General features: G+C 45.3%; 7 protein-coding genes across 7 annotated transcripts; 2 read left to right on the top strand and 5 right to left on the bottom strand.

The window, feature by feature from the left end:
- Positions 1–143: 143 nt before the first annotated feature.
- AOL_s00173g189 (uncharacterized protein) lies at positions 144–1,505 on the top strand (the record flags this gene model as incomplete). The annotated part of the gene is made up of 1 exon (XM_011127931.1): positions 144–1,505. One exon carries the CDS (start codon positions 144–146, stop codon positions 1,503–1,505), a length of 1,362 nt encoding a protein of 453 aa, XP_011126233.1.
- A 269-nt stretch (positions 1,506–1,774) lies between these two features.
- On the bottom strand, positions 1,775–2,838 carry AOL_s00173g190 (uncharacterized protein; the record flags this gene model as incomplete). The annotated part of the gene is made up of 2 exons (XM_011127932.1): positions 1,775–2,343; positions 2,421–2,838. The coding sequence occupies 2 exons, from the start codon at positions 2,836–2,838 to the stop codon at positions 1,775–1,777; spliced, it is 987 nt and encodes a 328-aa protein (XP_011126234.1).
- Positions 2,839–3,205: 367 nt separating this feature from the next.
- AOL_s00173g191 (uncharacterized protein) lies at positions 3,206–6,357 on the bottom strand (the record flags this gene model as incomplete). Its single annotated transcript, XM_011127933.1, has 3 exons — positions 3,206–4,029; positions 4,136–6,071; positions 6,175–6,357. The coding sequence occupies 3 exons, from the start codon at positions 6,355–6,357 to the stop codon at positions 3,206–3,208; spliced, it is 2,943 nt and encodes a 980-aa protein (XP_011126235.1).
- Positions 6,358–7,362: 1,005 nt separating this feature from the next.
- Positions 7,363–10,039, bottom strand: AOL_s00173g192 (uncharacterized protein; the record flags this gene model as incomplete). Its single annotated transcript, XM_011127934.1, has 4 exons — positions 7,363–8,687; positions 8,746–9,117; positions 9,175–9,617; positions 9,711–10,039. 4 exons carry the CDS (start codon positions 10,037–10,039, stop codon positions 7,363–7,365), a joined length of 2,469 nt encoding a protein of 822 aa, XP_011126236.1.
- Positions 10,040–12,007: 1,968 nt separating this feature from the next.
- Positions 12,008–14,653, bottom strand: AOL_s00173g193 (uncharacterized protein; the record flags this gene model as incomplete). The annotated part of the gene is made up of 11 exons (XM_011127935.1): positions 12,008–12,159; positions 12,262–12,342; positions 12,401–12,477; positions 12,547–12,729; positions 12,798–12,913; positions 12,982–13,179; positions 13,244–13,337; positions 13,408–13,507; positions 13,567–13,991; positions 14,052–14,470; positions 14,558–14,653. The coding sequence occupies 11 exons, from the start codon at positions 14,651–14,653 to the stop codon at positions 12,008–12,010; spliced, it is 1,941 nt and encodes a 646-aa protein (XP_011126237.1).
- Positions 14,654–15,549: 896 nt separating this feature from the next.
- On the top strand, positions 15,550–16,753 carry AOL_s00173g194 (uncharacterized protein; the record flags this gene model as incomplete). The annotated part of the gene is made up of 4 exons (XM_011127936.1): positions 15,550–15,915; positions 16,011–16,303; positions 16,375–16,607; positions 16,665–16,753. 4 exons carry the CDS (start codon positions 15,550–15,552, stop codon positions 16,751–16,753), a joined length of 981 nt encoding a protein of 326 aa, XP_011126238.1.
- A 492-nt stretch (positions 16,754–17,245) lies between these two features.
- On the bottom strand, positions 17,246–17,638 carry AOL_s00173g195 (uncharacterized protein; the record flags this gene model as incomplete). The annotated part of the gene is made up of 1 exon (XM_011127937.1): positions 17,246–17,638. One exon carries the CDS (start codon positions 17,636–17,638, stop codon positions 17,246–17,248), a length of 393 nt encoding a protein of 130 aa, XP_011126239.1.
- Between the last annotated feature and the right edge of the window lie 387 nt (positions 17,639–18,025).

Here is an 18,025-nt window from a genome sequence, read left to right on the forward strand (position 1 = left end):
GCCATGCTACCTTGGGGGGAGCCAATCGAGTACAGTTGAAATCACCCATTCAATAGCGTGGCCGCGTGGGTCTCTGAGTATACTATAATTATAAACGTGGTTAGCATATACTTAATACTGGACTCCCCACCAACGATATCACGATGTTTTTCTCCGTCTCCATACCAAAGACCTTTCTCATCCTTCAACTATTCTTTTCATTGGTATCATGTCAGGTGCGGGGAAGCACAAGCGGCTATAAGCCAACATACTCCCCCATTCACCTCGCCTGGTTGGCCAAAAATCAAAAAGATATTAGGCAACAGGCGGCCGTACAACTAAAAGAACTAAGAGAGGCACAAACTTCCAAGGGATCGCAGCCCGAGCAACTTCAGCGAGAAGTCACAGAAGATCAGGAGTTCCTGGCTAACAGTGTTATTATTTCCAAAAGAACATGGGAGGTTTTCGAAGAGGCACTTCAAATAGCGGCCGAAGGTCCGAATGGAACGTTAGGCGAGAGTCCCGTTCAAATTCTTACCGAAGCGGCCAAGTCAATAGCCAAACTAACCATTCAGATCCATACAATCGGCGGGTATGTGAAACGAATTTTGAAATTACCTGAGTCTGAAAGGAAGGGGCTTCCGGGAGACAAGGCTTATGTCCAAATTTTCGACAAGCTGATGAGAACTCTTCAACCAGTATTCAACCTTTACCCTGGACTAAAAGATAAGAACGACGAAGAGATTATTAGTGTTATTGCTAAAGGTGGCTATATTGACCAAACATGGGGCGCTTCATCTCTATATTTCCTAGCACAACTGCGAAAATTGTTGGACTATGACGAATTATCTCGCAATACGATATTGGTCTCTGATGCGCCATTACGTACCGCATTTCGAACAATCGATAGAGCGAGGTCCCAAATGAGAGAGTATCTTTTCGACATGCAAGCAGTGTTAGCCAAACTTCAAAAAAAATACCCTAAAGAACCGTTCGACCTTACTCTACACTACCCGGAGATATCGCCTGAAGGCGAAAGAAGACAGGATATTGGCTATCATAAATACTACGAAGGAAGATATATAGATAAATATACATCTAGGGCTCTTGGCGGCATTACTAGAGATGGAGTCCCGGTCGAGGAGCCATTTATATCGTGGTCAAAAGCTAATGAACTCAGATTCGAAATGTATTTTGGCATCATGGAGTTATTCGACCGAATCGTGGCAGGAAATATGAGTTTGATGATGGAAATGATTATCGATATCTTGCTTGCCGCAAACGTGTTCCTTGGAAGGAGAACGTCGCTCCCAGATTACGAGTTCGGTCTTCTGCTTGAGATGAACCCAGGACTAGAGAATTGGGATGCATTTAGTTGGATGGAGTCGTACCCAGAAATGGAATTTGGTCGTGCGACACCACGCCTCGCGACATGGGACCCACCCCCTGCCGAATTCTTGCTTCCACAGGGCCAACATGATGCAGATCCATTCGCCCCTCAGTATCTCAAGTTTGATAACGCTTAACTTCCGTTTCTCCGATTATTCGTCTTTGTTAAATAATATACAATGCAAATCTGTATAACTTTACAAACAGTAGGCTGCAAAGGCCGAATCTGTGGATAGTACTACCTTGTAAGTGCCTAGGTAGTTAGTATTACCAACCGCACTAAAGTCTATTTACGAAGCGACTACTTCGGCTTTTGGTACGAAAGAAGAGTGATCCCGAGCAATATCTGGATATTTCACACGCTACCCATCTTAGAATGAAGAAGGCTCACAGAATAACTTCATCTCTAGACCCTTAAATCTGGCATTCTTCCCATTCCCTTAGCCTTCTCACCACCCCCATTTCTAGCTCTTCTTCCTTCGACATGATCCCTAATTGCCTTGAAAACCCAGCTTTTCTGCCATTTTTCTGGAACAGGCTTATACGCAACTTTGACGGTTCCAACCGTCTGTGCCCATTCCCCGGTGACGGCTTTAGTTCCTTTGATATCTCCCCAAGAACCCGCACGGTTCATCATCGGCTGCTCAATGCTTCCAAGACCCTGAGGCCCTGGCGGTGACTGGATCTTTCCGTCTGGATGTACTGGACTCGCTGTCTTTTTCGATGAGGAAGTATTGTACGCTGTGGTCTCGGTAACCGCACCTCCGTCTTTTGTGGGTATTTCAGGTTGTGTTATAGCATCAGTAAGATCTACTGGAGGGTCTTGAGTGCACCAGTAGTAGATATCCCAGTCGTTTTCGTCAAGGAACGAGTCGTATTCTCGCAACTGGTCAATTGACATCTTGGACAGGTTTTCATCGGCGAACGTCGACAGCAATAGATCAGTTTCTAGAATACCTCTTTTACGGGATTGATCTATTATAAGAAATTAAGTCATGTTAATGGCCGAATCTATAAACCACAATCGGACTGATTCAAAGGTTAAAACTTACAAACCAGTCTAGCTCTCATAGTCCTCTCATCTTCTCCAACACGCTTAATAGGCTCAGCGATAAACTTTGCCCAATCGCTCTCCGAGGGATCCCGAACGCCATGCCCGGACCTAATAGACCCACTGACCTCCCCTTCCTTGCCTGTTGTCGGGAACTTTGACCCGCTCGCATAGTTCGGGTCTACAGCTCCAATAAACTCTGGCGGCGGTGGCGCCTTCCCGACAGACGGAAATTCTGTGCTCAATGTCGAATTCACGTTCGGAACATGTGGTTGGTTTGGATTCTTTGGATTATTATTCGAAGGTATATCCGTCCTGTTTGGAAGCGCAAGTCGTGAAGTCGTGGAGAATTGCGAAGCTAGGACTGGTACTAGACGCTTTGAAGGTACAGTCCGTACCAATGTTCGAATCGGCAGCATTATTATTGCGCAAGATATACTCTCTTAGATTTTCTTTTCTGAATGAAGGCTAGACTCTGAATATTTTTTATGATACGGTATCAAAGTGGAAATAAGAAGTATTGGAAATTCAATGGGTTCTATTTGTCGGTAACAAAAAAGTTGTCGGCAAGAATCCGCCGCCTGTGAAAAACAAATGAGCGAAACATGAGGTCATGGTTGGGCCGCTGAGCCTCGGGCATGGCAGACGACAACACAGCAACACGCAAAATACCACATTTTAGTACGTCCTAGTTAACATGTTACACTGCAGTACCAGTACAAGCTTAGGGATTCGCCCAAAGTACGTGGAGGTCATCTTATACTATCAGGTGGATATCTAATAGGATCAAGCTGTATGATACCTGCGGTATGGGAATTTGCTGGTTAACTGGGCCTCAGAATCGCCGAAATTCGCATCCAGGCTCCGTGGAACCTCCCCTGGAAAGGTTCCAAATTCTGGGTCATCTTCAATGTGCAGTAACCTCAGCGAATTCCGTGCGATATTTGCTTCCGCCAAAGTCCTCCACAGCTTGAATCTAAGGTCTAAATCGTCGATCTGCCTGTGGTAAGACCGATTCCACGTTCCCATCTTATATTTATTCATCTCCCAAAGCTGCCTTAGATTCTCAAGCCCCTTGTTCAGCCTTTCTAAGCCTGATTTCAGTGACTGAATTTCTCGGTTAAGATCGAATTGCTGCTTCAGTGGAAGCCCGGGTACTTTAGTTTTGGCTTCCGCCGCTGTTAGTTTTCCAACAGTCTCGAGCGCTTCTTTCTCTCCTCGAGTGTACCGCCTTTGTACTTCGGCTTGAGCCTTTTTGTACAGTTCCGCCAGTGAATCCGTCTTTTCTTGATAGTAGTTAAACCACGTAGTATCAATATCGGCCCGCATTGATTCATAAGTATTCCCGATAGCATTCCAATTCGGGTCATGCTTGTCGATAGGGAGAGTCCGTAAGTTTCCTAGAATGGGTGTACCATACCGCCGCCACTGATCGTACATCTCTTCGCGGCTTGAGCGGCCCATCGGACGTGATTCATCAGTAGGACCAGGTGGTACTTCATTCTCTGCCAATTCCTGTTCCCTAATATCTGCTTCGAGTTCCATCGCTGGATTTTCGAACAATTCTGGGAAATGGGCACGTTCCTCCACCTCGCCCTCGTTAAGCCAACCTAAATTTTAATCGTTAGTTTTCTGTCTTTTCCGACGAGAACCTCTCTTTTCATAATTTTCTTTTTCTTTTTGTTTCTTTATCCATTTCGATTGTTCGGGACATACCTTCGTATGGCGTATATATATCTTTAGTTCCAGGTGTGACTTGCCACTGATATTTTTCATCCCCTCTCTTTGGTGGGACAAATGGCTGATAGGGCTCTTCTCGACTCAAATCTGTGTATGGGTATGGATATTCCAGTCCCGACCTTGTTCCAGATGATCTACCGGTCCCCCTTCGCTCTGATGACTGGGAATTAGAATTCGGATTGTTTTCAAGAATCCTAGCAGGAATGGTGCCTCCGACCATCCCTTCTGTTAGAACCCTCTGGGGGTTTTCTCGGTTATTAGTTGGTCCGTTCCGCACTGGTATATCGCCGTATAAGCTACGAAAAGCACCTGGCGCGGCTCTTTCCGGGACATTGAATGATCTGAAATTGAAATTTACGGCGTTAATGGGAGGACCATTGTACACCTCCGGGTTTGTCTGGGAGGATTGAAGTGGTAAATTTTCAGTTTGTTCGGTCTCTGGGATCATAGCTTGGGTCTCCGGGGCTGTTATCTGTGACGACGGGTTTTGATTACTTCCAGGAATCATACTTTGAGTATTTTGCGTCTGCTGGTTCAAGTTATTGAGGAGGATGGCCTGCCCGGGGTTTATAGGGAAAAATTGGGCTGAATTTTGGTTATTGTTATTGATATTCTGAGAACCCTGCTCAGGGCGATTCCGAGGAGGTTGGGAAAAGGCGTTCTGGGGATATGCAGCCCCAATGGTAACACCTCGAGAGCCCCCAGAAACCATATTCTGCGAGTTTATAGGCTGCCCTCGCAGGTTTCCTGGTCCCTGGGACATCGGTTGCATCATTTCATAGTACGGTGGCCGTGTCTGAGGTTGGTTCCCAGTCTGTCCTTGGCTAGGCCGTGGCTGGATAGGTATCGGCCCTCGAGGCTGCTGTCGTTCTATTATAAATGGGCGATTCGCTCCTGGACCGGTGCTCCCAGTTCTCTGATTTCCTACATCTGGAATTTCTTCTTCGGTCTCAAGTGCTGCTTCAAAGTATTCCCCTTGGTTATTGGATAATTGTGCGGACGCCTCAGGCTCTATCTGTGTGCCCGCAATATTTTCTTCAGTACCCGTCCCAGGGTTTTCGGTCTGAATGCGAGTACCATCGTCGTTTGTAAAGTCCAGATTCCTAAGGTTCGTATTTGATCCCGTCGGGGGGACACGAAACGGGATTGGGCCTTGCCCTACACCCATACCGGACCTGATATTGAAAGTCCTGCCCGGCGGAATCTGTACCGGGCGTACATTTGCAAGCCCACCGGTACCACCATCTTCCATTTGAGCCCCAGTATTCAAATTCTCATTAGCATTCGCGTTTGGGCCCGGGATCAAAGGGTAGTCCCTCAAAATACTGCTCAACGGAATTCTAACAACGTTACCACCACGCCGATGCACCGGCCTAGCTTCAAATCTCATTTCTGCAATAGCCTGTAACGCAACTCTCAAATTGCTAGCAACTGGTTCAATATCGTTTCTTGCCAGGCTCAGTGCGAGCCCGCTAGCTGTTGCCGGGTTAGGAGATCTAATCTCCAAACGTTGAGCTATTTCAAAAGATGTTCCGTCCGGAGTTGACCTCCACACTATAGCTTCACCTTCGACTTCGGGAACTCCAGATTCAACGACCCATATCCAATCCTCGGAATTCGGCCCAACCTCTTGAAACGACCAGTATTCCCCTAGATCGATACCATCGAGGAAGTTTAGATCTATAGTCGATACACCACGGTAAAGGGCATAGCCCATATTTTTTCCCCCGTTAACAAGTTGTCTAAATTTCAGAACAATGAATTGATTTGTCCCCACAGTTTCACAGTTGGCCGTTTTGTAGAATATCATAGCTGCTGCATTGTGACCGGATGGTACAGTACCGCCGTATCTGGGATTTGCAATTGGGAAACCTGGGCCTCCGGCACCATTAATGATACCAATACCTTGAAGCTACACACCGAAGTTAGTATCGAGGACTCGTAGGAACCCTTCACTTAATTGGAAGTGAATTTGTCAGATATATATAGAGGGGAGTGAACTAATGAGATCTTACATGTTCATGTTCTCCCGAGATGCTCTTTTGCGTCGAGGTACACGCGTTTATATACGAATCATCCCTCCAATCCGGTTCCCACCCTCGATCAAAAACCTCTTTTCGCTGTCCTGTATATACTTCACCAATATAATATGCCTGAACCGTCGAAAATGATAGAATACTGAGTAATAGCGACTGCATGATGGGTAATAAAATTGCATAGATCCTGGCTTTCTGGGACAGGACCATATTCAAGTAAACTAGAGGTATCCCTACCCCTCACAACGTGGATAGTGGTTAGCTCACTTATTAGCAACCTTGGATAAAGGAAATGCCCATCGCACGTGGGAGCATAGGTTTAGGATGGCGTCCACGCATGATTGATGGTGTTTGAGTCCATTCTTGGCCATATGGTCGACATATGCGCCTATTTAATATTTCAAGCCTTACATTCCTTACAACCGAAATCGATAGCTGAAAAGTTAGGTAATTCGAAAAGAAAATTCCGTGAGACGGCTACATAGGCTGCAGGCTGGTATTTAAATTATGACCAATGGGCATCCAAGGAGGCGGGCCATAGGGTCGACGAGTCAATTGTCAAGTCTCATATTGTGTAGTTCGATAACTACTTAAGTACTAAGTACCTATATATCGATTTCTGTAGATGAGTGTCAGTCCAGTTTCGAAACGAATGCAATATTCGAACATACCTGTGAGGGGGTCCAGGTATTGATGGCAAGTCAATCCCTTCGTTCACTCTATATTTTCAAGGTTGTAAGGTTTGAGACGTAGAAGATTGATGTAAAACGTATTTGGTATTTCCCTTTAAGCCTAATCCCTTCCGTGTATTGCTGACCCATCTAAAATAACACTACGACTTCAAAAAAAGGGGACGAAAGAGTGAGTAGCGAGTGTTAAATAATATAATCTTGAAACAGAATGGATGAAGAATAAGACGGCCAAACCCCGCTATTAAGGCCCACCAAAAAAAGCAGAAGCAAAAAGACACATGCCTATCCCAGCCCAACCTTACCCGCCCCATCACCACTAGCTTATCAACATATTAGCAAGAGCAAAAACCCTAAAGCATTAGCAATAAAACAGTAAAAACCAAGGTTCAAAAAAAAAACTCCATAGCATGCAATGCAAGCTTTTCTATTCCAACCTTTCATCAACAGTCTTCCCAAAGTCACAATTTCCCTCTTCTTAATCTGCTTCGGCCAACTGGATTATCAACTTGCCCGCCAAATCTAAAAAGGGAAAGGGACTTGAGATTTCCTTCTCCTCGATGCTCTTCCACCCGCTGTACTGACTTCCGCTCTCACTCTTAGTACTCCTAGTACTCTTACTTCTCTCCATCATTGCCGCTCTAGGGTCTGCCGGTGGCCCCGCCGAACCCCCCTTCCGTTCATTCTCCTTTCTTAATTCCTCAACCACCTTTTCAACTTCTTTCGGCACAACCACGTTCCCTTCGCCATCAACCCGTTCGTACCCTGCACACTTGAAGTCTACCAAGTAAAAATTGCTCTCCAACTGGTATAGCTGTATCTCCATATAAACGTAGACTGCATCCTCCACTTCTCCCACTCCTGCGCCTAGGCCTCCCCGACTGACACTGCTATAATTCGAATGCGCCGAAGAAGGTCTCGGTGGCGTGGTGTGCTTATATCCCTGCTTCTTCCATCTACAATGAATCACCCAAGGGTCTTCCGGAATCTCGTTTTCTGCGCCACTGCCACCCTGTCGATACGATGAAGTTGACGAGGAACTACTACGTCGACTGTTACTTCCGTCGCGACGGGATCCTGGTGGTGTCTCGGGTTCGAGTATATCATCATTCGAGTTTTCGTTGCCACTAGGCCGATCCTGATTCTCGTATTCAGTCCCCTTGTCGCCGCCCTTTTGAGCGGGTACAAGCCATTCGGCGCCTAGCTTTCTAAGAGCACGATAAATACATGCAATAGCATCGAGAGGCTGGTTCCGGGATCTTATACCGAACTGCCATTTCGTGGGTCTAGACTTTCGCGCGGCTGGGTTAAGGGGTGTCATAGGATCAGGTCGGCTAGAAGATCGACTTGAAACTGAACGAATACGACGGGATTCCTTGATTGGTATAGACGCCGATGCGGCGGATTGGGCGGCTTGCTGCTGCTGATAAGCTGCTGCCGCTCCGGGACCGCCCTTCATGAAAGCCCGATGGTACTCTGGAAGACTGGTAGGTAAGATTGAAACAGTAGAATTTGGCGGGATGTTAGGGTTGGTTAAACTGCTAGCTGGGGCGCCAACATCGTCCTTGGTAACACCATCCGATCCACCGAGTGTAAGCTTCATTATAGGAGAGGTAATGCTTGATACACCTGAGCGAGGAGTGTTTGTCCCGCCTGAAGAATTTGGTCCAGGTGACGGAGTGCCACGATTACCAACGGGGCTAAGCGGTGTGAAACTTTCTTGGATAGGCGGGGAGTGGGGGAATGCATGCCACGCAGGTGGAGATTGTGCTAAGAACGATGGTGGTGCTTTCGATGCACGTGCTGTAAATTCATTGTCAGTGCGATATACCATGAAGTAGTCGATTAGGAAAAAACTTACCATCTTTTCGCATCGCGTAGTTATGTTTGAGAATATCGTATGCATCCTTTATAGCACTCGGCTCAGGTCTCTCTAGTGCATCGACCAAATCATCTTTCCCGTAACCAAGCTTGTCACTCAGCTTATTGACAAGGTTGTCGTGCAACTGCTTAGGCGGCTTCGGTAGAGCGGAAAGAATCTTCGATGGGTCTACGCCAGTGTCGAGGAATTCCTGGGCCGGAGGCCATAGATAGTCTGGGAGATCCTTGAGGAACCATGGGTCCTGTTTGATCTCAGCAACTGTAATTCTGTTGACAGGGTTGACGACCAGCATCTTTTTCAGAAGTGATACGGATTCCCGAGATAGATATGTGGGAATATGGTATGTACCCTCTGTTCAATTGTCAGCACTATGGCATATTAAGGTACAGGTCTGAGATATCAACTTACGAGCAATCTTTTTGAATAGAGTCGGAATGTAGTCGTCATCAAACGGCAACCTCCCACACAGCATAACGTAGAGAATAACCCCACAACTCCAGACATCTACCTCAGGTCCAGCATACAGCTTCCCCGAAATGACTTCTGGGGCGGCATAATTTGGACTGCCACAACTTGTTTTCAAGAAATTGCCGTCTGTCATGATATTTGAGAGTCCGAAGTCGGCGATTTTGACATTCAGATTATCGTCTAGGAGCAAGTTCTCGGGTTTCAAGTCACGATGGACGATTTTGTGGATGTGACAGTATTCTACGGCGCATATTATTTGCTGAAAGAAACGTCTCGATTGGGTTTCGTCCATTCGACCGTGTTTGACAATATAATCAAAGAGTTCGCCGCCGGCATATTCGATAACCATGATGATTTCGGTAGGAGTGGTAATGACCGAGTATCTACCTCATACCGAAAAGAGGATCGATCCAATGATTAAAAATTCCGTATATAAAATAGTAATACTAAATATATTTTGATGTGATGGAACCTACAGTTTGATGATGTGAGGATGCCGTAACAGCTGTAAGTACTGGATCTCACGTTCGACTCTACCAGCCATATCTCGGTTCGCGAGCTTTCGTCTATTTATGATCTTAAGAGCGACCTTCTGGCCGGAAGTCTGATGTACTGCAAGCTTTACCTTGCCAAAGGAACCTTCACCGAGAGTTTTAACGATATTGTACTGACCCAAGCGCTGTTGGGTGCGTGTTTGGGGCGGGGGATCAGATCGCGCGGCATGTTGTTGCTGTTGTGCTTGATCTCGTGGGGGAGGATAGGCGGGAATGGGAATGGAGAGGTCTTCGTCCGGGATAGCGGACATTGTGTGAAAGGTGAAAGTAAACTATTATCAATAACTATCGAAGCCGTAAATTAAAAGAAGGTAGGTGGTCGTTCGTGGTGTAGCGAGGAGGACGAGGAGGACAAGAAGAGGAGAGATCTCGAGACTAGAACGGGACGGAGAGAGGTGGGGAGTTTGGAGTTGAGTTGAGCCGAGTTGAGTTGTTGGGAACGGTGACGTCGTGTTGCTTTGGCTGAGCTGAGCTGGTACCTCTTCTATTTTGCTTTCATGTGGATATTAGACGGAAGAAAAGATATCACGAAGATTGAGAGATTTAGCAATTGGATTTTTTTTTAATTTTAGTTTTTGAGTTATATTCTCTTTCTCCATATAATATAAAACCCACCAAAAAGCGGTTCCAATTTGATGCTGGACTCGAGCTCTGCGGTTAATTTGCAAAGTGGGGGATTCTCTTAACAGCACTGCACTGCACCCGAGCCTCTATCGGTGTAAAGAGGGGCGCCAACAACCTCGAACAGGCCCCTCCCATGCAAAAACATGTAAACCCACTCCAAACTAACGACACCATGAACTGCATTTGCATATGCTTCATCGAATAGACCGACGAGCTTCATCATAGCTGCATTTGTTAGCTTCGGTGCGGCAGCGAGTCCAGCTTGGGGTCCTACCGAAGTTGTCGACAACCTAGCCCAATATGGACGGCATCTGGAGGAGTTCCCGACAGCTGTACAACTCTAAACTCTATCAAACCATACTAACACTTTACTCAGCTAGGTAGCATCTGCCGCTAAGTTGCAAGTGATTTTTTTTTTCTTGAAGCGTCGCAAGCACGACGATTTTGAAGATTTGTTCGGCGGGTCTTATTCGGAGAATTGGGCCGAACCGGTCAGGCAAGAACCCGGTCTCGTATTCGGCGCCTTCTCACACTCTTGCATTGGAGTTTATTACACGAGATTATGCAGCTGCCTCATTTGATTTCCTGCCATTGGATAATAGTGTCACCCAGAAGATTTGAAACAAATTCAGCGACTCGGGCCTCAGTCCAGTGTTGCTGTATGTACTTATATATCAGGATATTTGAAACCCAGCTGCCCAGCCTCATAGCTTATATAGCTTATATCATGATATTGCAGGTTCATATGATCGATATCCCCATTCTTATGCGTGTGGATGCCGGTTTATCCGTATCACACTATGACAGTAAGCGATTTTGGATGCCACCACCAGAAGATGGCATCTTAATATAAACAGATTTTACTAAGATGCCATGTTTAGGATAAGGGGAATGTACCAAGGCGGTAATTCGTAATAGGTCATGTAATTTAGGATAGCTTTTAACAGAAAATTAAGGATAATAAGAATTAATTCAGAGTGTCTTCTCTATTTCTCAACATGCATCGATGCAATTGATGTGAACATCTTGCAAAATACAACATTAAGTAACTGTGTTGTGGCATTAAGACAAGTTCATGATCATCTGAGGCAGCAGAAAATGATCCCTATGATTCGAGATTATTTTTTGATAGCGTTCCAAGTGTGAATTAAATTTAGAGATACGACCGCACAAATGAAACCTTGACCGAGTCCGTATATAGCGTACCATTGAAACTATTGAATGAGGTAGAAGAAGGACCCATTGTCGTCTTCGTCATGCATTTGAATGGAATTGGTTTGAGTTAAGCTAAACCAGCCCTTTATATTTGAAGGGTATAAACGTATGCAAATACACTTTCTAAGGATTTTATTAAATGATATTTGGCGCCGAACGGTCTCTACATGCAGCAGCAGACAAACGCTGGACATAAACAACAGCCCCGTTTACCTTTCTTCCTTTGAGTTAAGACTAAGGACGTTCTTTCGCAAGGGTTAGATTAAATCAAAAGGTAGGCGAAGATTTCTCGTTCGTCATGCTGGAAGTAAAGAAAAGATAAAAAAAGTGAAATACGAGGAGGGTTTTTGAAAAAAACATCTCAACAATGAAAGTGCCGCCTACGAAAGTTTAGAAGTCTCCCTGATTATTCTCTCCGGGTGGTTTTGGCTCTCTCCTAGATCGAAGATATTTGGACCCGTCTGGACAATTATTGGCCAACCGGCCCTTTCAAGAGCCTTTTGTGCGAGCTCTATAAGAATTAAATCGCTCCCTGTAATTTTTAATATTTTGAATATAATTAGAGAATCTGAATTCAAGTATGTGACGAGCAAAAATCTGAATGCTCTTTTTAGATGAACAAGAAAAAACTAACCTCGAACACCGGCGAATGATGCGACGATAGGGGCGTACTCGGTATTCCCCGAAGCTCTTGACTGATATGGATTTTGTCCGACTAATTAAATTAGTATTTTTTCTTTAGATAATGGAATGAAGTTCTCGTTTGAACTTACTTGGAATTATCGCTTGAGGTATCCCGACAATGGAGGAAAAGAAAATAGAGTCGTATGCTGTCGGGGCGAACTCCGGTCTATATATTTAATAATGAATAATCACGACCTCGGAAGAGTTCTACAAAATTGCGCAATCAATTACTCACCCAGCAGGAGGAACAACGTCCCTAGGATTGTTACCAGGTCGCCCTAGTGGAATCAACATTATGGGTCCCGAGATACCGTCTGCCTCGGTTTCTAAAAATGTCTTAAAGATCCAGTCACGAAATACTTTCATTTCATCTATAGATCGCTGCCGATTTTCTGGTGATGATTCTTTCCCTCGATTCCTAGGGGAAGAGGAGGCTTTGTTTAGAATCGGGAAAATAGAGAAACTTTGGGCTAATTGCATACTCACCAGCGTCTCTCCATGAAAGGACTTGTATATGGCTTTTTTCCGAACTTCTTTTGGTAGTCGCTGCGAAATTTGTCATATACATGATACCCGTCATAGTGATTGGGATAGTAACCGGTCTGATACAGAAATACATACTATTAGTGTTGTTTCAAAGGTCGCTTGAAGCTAATGCAAACTTGCTCACCTTCGCTAGGAATTCTACGACAGTTAAGTGACGGACATCCTCGGGCCCGCTCTTGAGCCATTCAGCTGCTATGGAAACCTTTTCGTGTTTGATGCCAACATAATTCTCAAGAATTTTAAGAAAGCTTTCAACCATGGCTTGCTGGGCATCATTTTTCATGGGGAACCAGTCCGTCAAGTAGTAAATTTTCGAGGGCAGCTGTATGTATGAAATTTTAGATTTAACCCATAGCACATATCCGATTGTTTTTATTTGGGCTTACCTTCGCCTGCGAAAGTGATGCGAAGCCTGATGCTTTTAAAATATCGACGAGTTCTTGGGGGCTGCGGCCAAGAATACCGATGGAGTCAAATGCCCTATTTCGACGTCAAAAGGAGTTCAAGACAGAAATGAGTAAGAGGGTTTTATCGCTCATGGGTTACATACTCGACGTTAGGCATAATATTTTTCATGGGAAACGCCTGATCAGTTCCCTTTAGGCCCCACAAGCCATATGATGCCGCAGGCATTCGGATACTGCCAGAGGCTATACCAGATGATGGACTTAGCAAAATATATCAAAGTGGTTCTCAAAGAAAGACTTACTATCACCGCCCAAGGATAAATCAACCCAATCATATCCAGCTACCGTAGCTCCCGCACCGCTCGAACTACCTGAGGGTCCTTGGTATCCATCACCACGAGGGTTCCATGGCGCAAAGTAATCAATACACTTCTCCGGCGGTATTTCAGATCCTGCATACGCCCCCATTTTGGTTTTCCCGAGGATAATAGCCCCTTGATCAATAAGCTCTTGAATAAACTGGGATGTTTCTTCGTCCGGTCCGTAGCATTCCGTGTACGCGCGACTTCCTAACGTCTTTTTGATTCCGGCTAGAAAATAAATGTCTTTGACTGTTATCCGTTTCCCGTTCAAGGGTTTATCTTTCGTGGCGGGATAGTAGATACGAGAAGGCACGGCAACAACCGGATAGAGACCGTTATAGGCACCCGCCCTCAGAGGTTGGAATCTACAATTATGCGTTAAATTTATCTATTTTATATCTTAGAAGGTGCAGAACATGACCTACCCATGCGGGTTACCATCATCAGCAGGGAATACCGCGGTAACAAAAGCTCTCAAGTGATCCTCGTAAAGACGCCAAGGTTGATGAATATTTCTGCCCCTAAGGATATAGGGACCCTGTGGAAGCGGTGCCTCCAAGTGCGAAGTTGGTCTAGAGAAGAGTAACCCGATATTTTTCGAAGTTAAATAGCTCTCGAGTTCGCTCGAGACTTGGGTTGAGGTTTCATCTCTTCCCACTTGAGCTATGATAATACCATTCTTTATAAAGTCCAAAGTAAAGACATCATCGATGGCGCTAAAAGTGGAAATGCTCTTCTCCAGAAAGTCGCGAGTAATTGGAGAGTCGGCCTGAACGTTAAGAAGGACAGCGGGCACAATCGACAGTGGGGGCAGGACACCAGTGTACTCTTCCGGAAGCGTTTTCTTAAACATGTATACATAAGTATTAGCAGAGGTTTCCAAGCAGGAACTTATTGCACCGCCGGCCGGCCTACTTATGTAAGTACCTACCTCGACTCGATTTCTGACAAAGTATGCAACCGAACCGATTTCCACAACGCAGTACTGCTTCAAAGCGGACTGGTGAAGGTCCTTGAAACCGTTCATGATGACGAAACTACTCTCTGGTTGATTTAGTCTTATTGCTGACGGATATCTAGGGCGCGGAAAAGTCTCTGTTGAAAAGTGAGGTTTTATAGAGCTGCGCGTCCAGAAAGTAGATGCAAAACATGTTGATGCTCGAATAGTCAGAACCGCAAGGCTTATTGCTACCAACCGACGCCAAGGCTTAATTCGCACATTGAAAAACGGAATCATACCATCGATATCTATGGCCTCTTGCTTCGCCTCCTGCTACCCAATTGCAAGCCACTTTGATTGGCCTTTGAAATTAAAACTGGCTCAGGATACGTCTACTAATAGATAGAACCCGCTCGAGTTCTAAATACGGGGGACAAAAAGCCCATGACGAGGTACCGGCATTTACCACGTTGACACGAATTCTTTCTTGCGAGAACATGTTCCACAAAGCAGACGAGATTGTGGAATTCCTCTGGAACATTCCGATATATTGAAAGGACCCCCACTAACTACCCCGCTCGCCGGGTTGGATAGTCGTGCGTGTTCCCAATTGGCGTCCAGTCGCGGCGTTCGAATAACTCTGAGATGCACGAGAAAACGAAATTGGCCGGCATCCCTGGCATTCTGTGTTCATGCAGCAAGAAATCGCCCCACGCCTCGGCAGGACTTATGCGAGTTTCGGTTCGCGAATCGCACCTTTCCGGGCCTAGTTATCCTCGGCCCGCTGACAAGGCTGAAAGATCTTAAGACTCCTCGACGATGCTTATTTAATATCGATATATCACGCTCATGGGCTCGCACAGCTAGCAAAATTAGCGTTGCTGCTTAAAAAAAACCCTATCAGTAATATCCTGTTTAAAATTTATTTCCTCCCCTCGAATTTCCCCTTATTTTCTTTTTTTGATAGTTGTCGCCGACGCGCCATGGCTTCGAACGAGCTAGCCAGCGAAGAGGGTGTCCCCGGCACGATATGGTACCTTTCTCGTCTCGAGCTCTATCGGAAGCAGAAACCTTTCATGGTGACTTTCGATACTTCCACTTTCGAGGGATCCAAAAAGACAAATCATTTGTATGAATCGTACCCAACCCGCATCGTCGATATGCGCGCAGATATGGGCCAATACAAGCTCAACTTGCATGGTTTTGAAGTTTGCCATTGGGACACCCCCCTTGTCTCGAACGATTTCGACGATGAGAATATTCTACGGGAAAAGTACTATCCAGAGATCGCTTCACAACTTCAGAAGCATCTTGCTGGGGTATCGACTGTACACGTATTTCAACACCTTGTAAGTTACTTATGCTTGCCGTTGGTAACACACAAAGCCGCAGGGATGCGAGTGCACACGTATTTTTAACCCTGTTTTGGATTCAATTCTCGTAGCGCCGAAAGACACCCAAAGGCTTTATGGAAGCTCTCGAAAAGGAACCCGACTATCATCAACCGATAATTTATGCCCATGCAGGTAACCCCACCCTTGTCCCCCACACTTCTCTCTCAAACAAATTCTCCCGAGATATCGACCGGAATCTCAAAGAGCCTCATTTTCTCAACATTTCGGGTGCTTATCACATTAACGCAAGCTCAGACTTTAGTACCCGTGGCGCCGAAGTGCAAATCGAAAGCTTTTTTAGGGAAAACGAACACCTAAGAGGGCGCAGGTGGGAGATCATCAAGTACTCAAGCGAACTGCTACTCTGCTATTTTTTTTAAAAAAAGACCTCGTATCTAACCTCTATGATTATAGTGCTTGGCGTGTGACCAAAGGCCCGAACAATGATTGGCCTCTTGCTGTCTGTGACGCTCGGACGGTGAGTCGTGAAGATGTGGAACAAAATGATGTTATCCACAGAACCCACGTTGGAGAAAGCCTTCGGCTCTATCACAATCCCAAACACAAATGGCATTTTCTAAGTAGCCAGGAAGTAACCGAAGTTGTACTTTTTCGAAATGCGAGTTCCAAGGAACTACAACTTCCCGGTAAGAAAACCTCAAAACGAGCTAGATGGGAAAATCTGACACGGAATAATATAACAGTGGGATTCCACTCAGCAGTGACATTAGGCCCCCAGAAATTCACGGATCTGCGTGAGAGCATCGAGATTCGAATGCTTTGCATTTTCTAGTTAGATTGTCTTCAATTACTACGTAGTAAATAGTGAGCTTGTATTGGTGGCACTGATGTACTCTTGTTAATCGAATTCCAGACCGCCGTACCATCGCATGGTGAAGCAACTTAGAAAAAAAAGAAAAATTTCACGTAGCTGAAATGAATAACACCCCCTATAGGAATAGAGACGAGAGCAACTTCACTGTTTTGTGAATCAGATATTCGAGATAAAAAGAGTGTCAATTTCAAGTAGGTACATGTGGACTACATTAGATATATCGACATGCATGTGTAACAATTAACCGCACAGATAACACCTCGGAATGATTAATTTAAATTTGTAAGATGTGAGTCTCCACTTTTGTGTCACATCCCCCCAAATTGATCTTAGTGGAACAGTGCGATGAGGCTCAAATTGAAACACCTGGGCGCCTATGTATTCTCCTTAGCTCAGAAAATGGAAGCCTCAGCATAAGTATATTTGAATTTACTACTTACTTTCCTTGGTTTAGCCACCGTTCTCAGCGCCATATTGGCTGAGAGCATCTTCACCAACTCCAAAGATAGTTTGCTTTTGAGCAGCCGCAATTATTTCAGCAAACTGAGGTGCATTGGGGTCTGCGAAGAACTTCCATGGTTGTTCGCGATTATCCACAGATTTATCGTCGCCATTCTCAGCACCATAATGATCGATGAAAAGCTGATTGTTTGGGCCGTTTTCGGCACCGTACTGCTCGAGAGTCCCTTGTCCTCCAAGGGCAGTTTGGTCCGGAGCATTTGCAATCGTTCGGGCAAATCGCAGCGCGGTTGGGTCAGCAAAGCGCTTCCATGGTTGTTCACGCTGGTCCACGGCATCTTGTAAACCACCTTCGACCAATGGAATTGGGTTGATAGAATCCATCTGTTTGATAGTAATCAGTAGTGCCCATCGTAGGGAGATGGATCAGAGATTCCTGACCTTGCGTATGTATGACTAAAGTTAAGAGAATAATGCTTGGTATCGATAATTCAAGATCTGAAAAACCCCAAGGTTGACCCGAGGCAGAAAACTGCAATTCACACCTTCATTTATAACATTTCTCTCGGACTTGCATGGCAGGCGGCTTGAAGGTGCTCCACCTAGATGTTTCCGCTGAGATCTTATCACATTACTATGTACAATTCTTGGCAAAGAAATTGAATTACGATAACTAGTCTCGTAATACATGATAATGAATGAACTCGAGATAACGTTAAAGGCTTCGAGACGAGACGTCATGGATCGCAAAGTCGCTTGGTTTATTGCTTG

The sequence above is a fragment of the Orbilia oligospora genome (genome assembly GCF_000225545.1).
Source record: "Orbilia oligospora ATCC 24927 unplaced genomic scaffold scaffold00173, whole genome shotgun sequence".
Taxonomy (NCBI): domain Eukaryota; kingdom Fungi; phylum Ascomycota; class Orbiliomycetes; order Orbiliales; family Orbiliaceae; genus Orbilia; species Orbilia oligospora.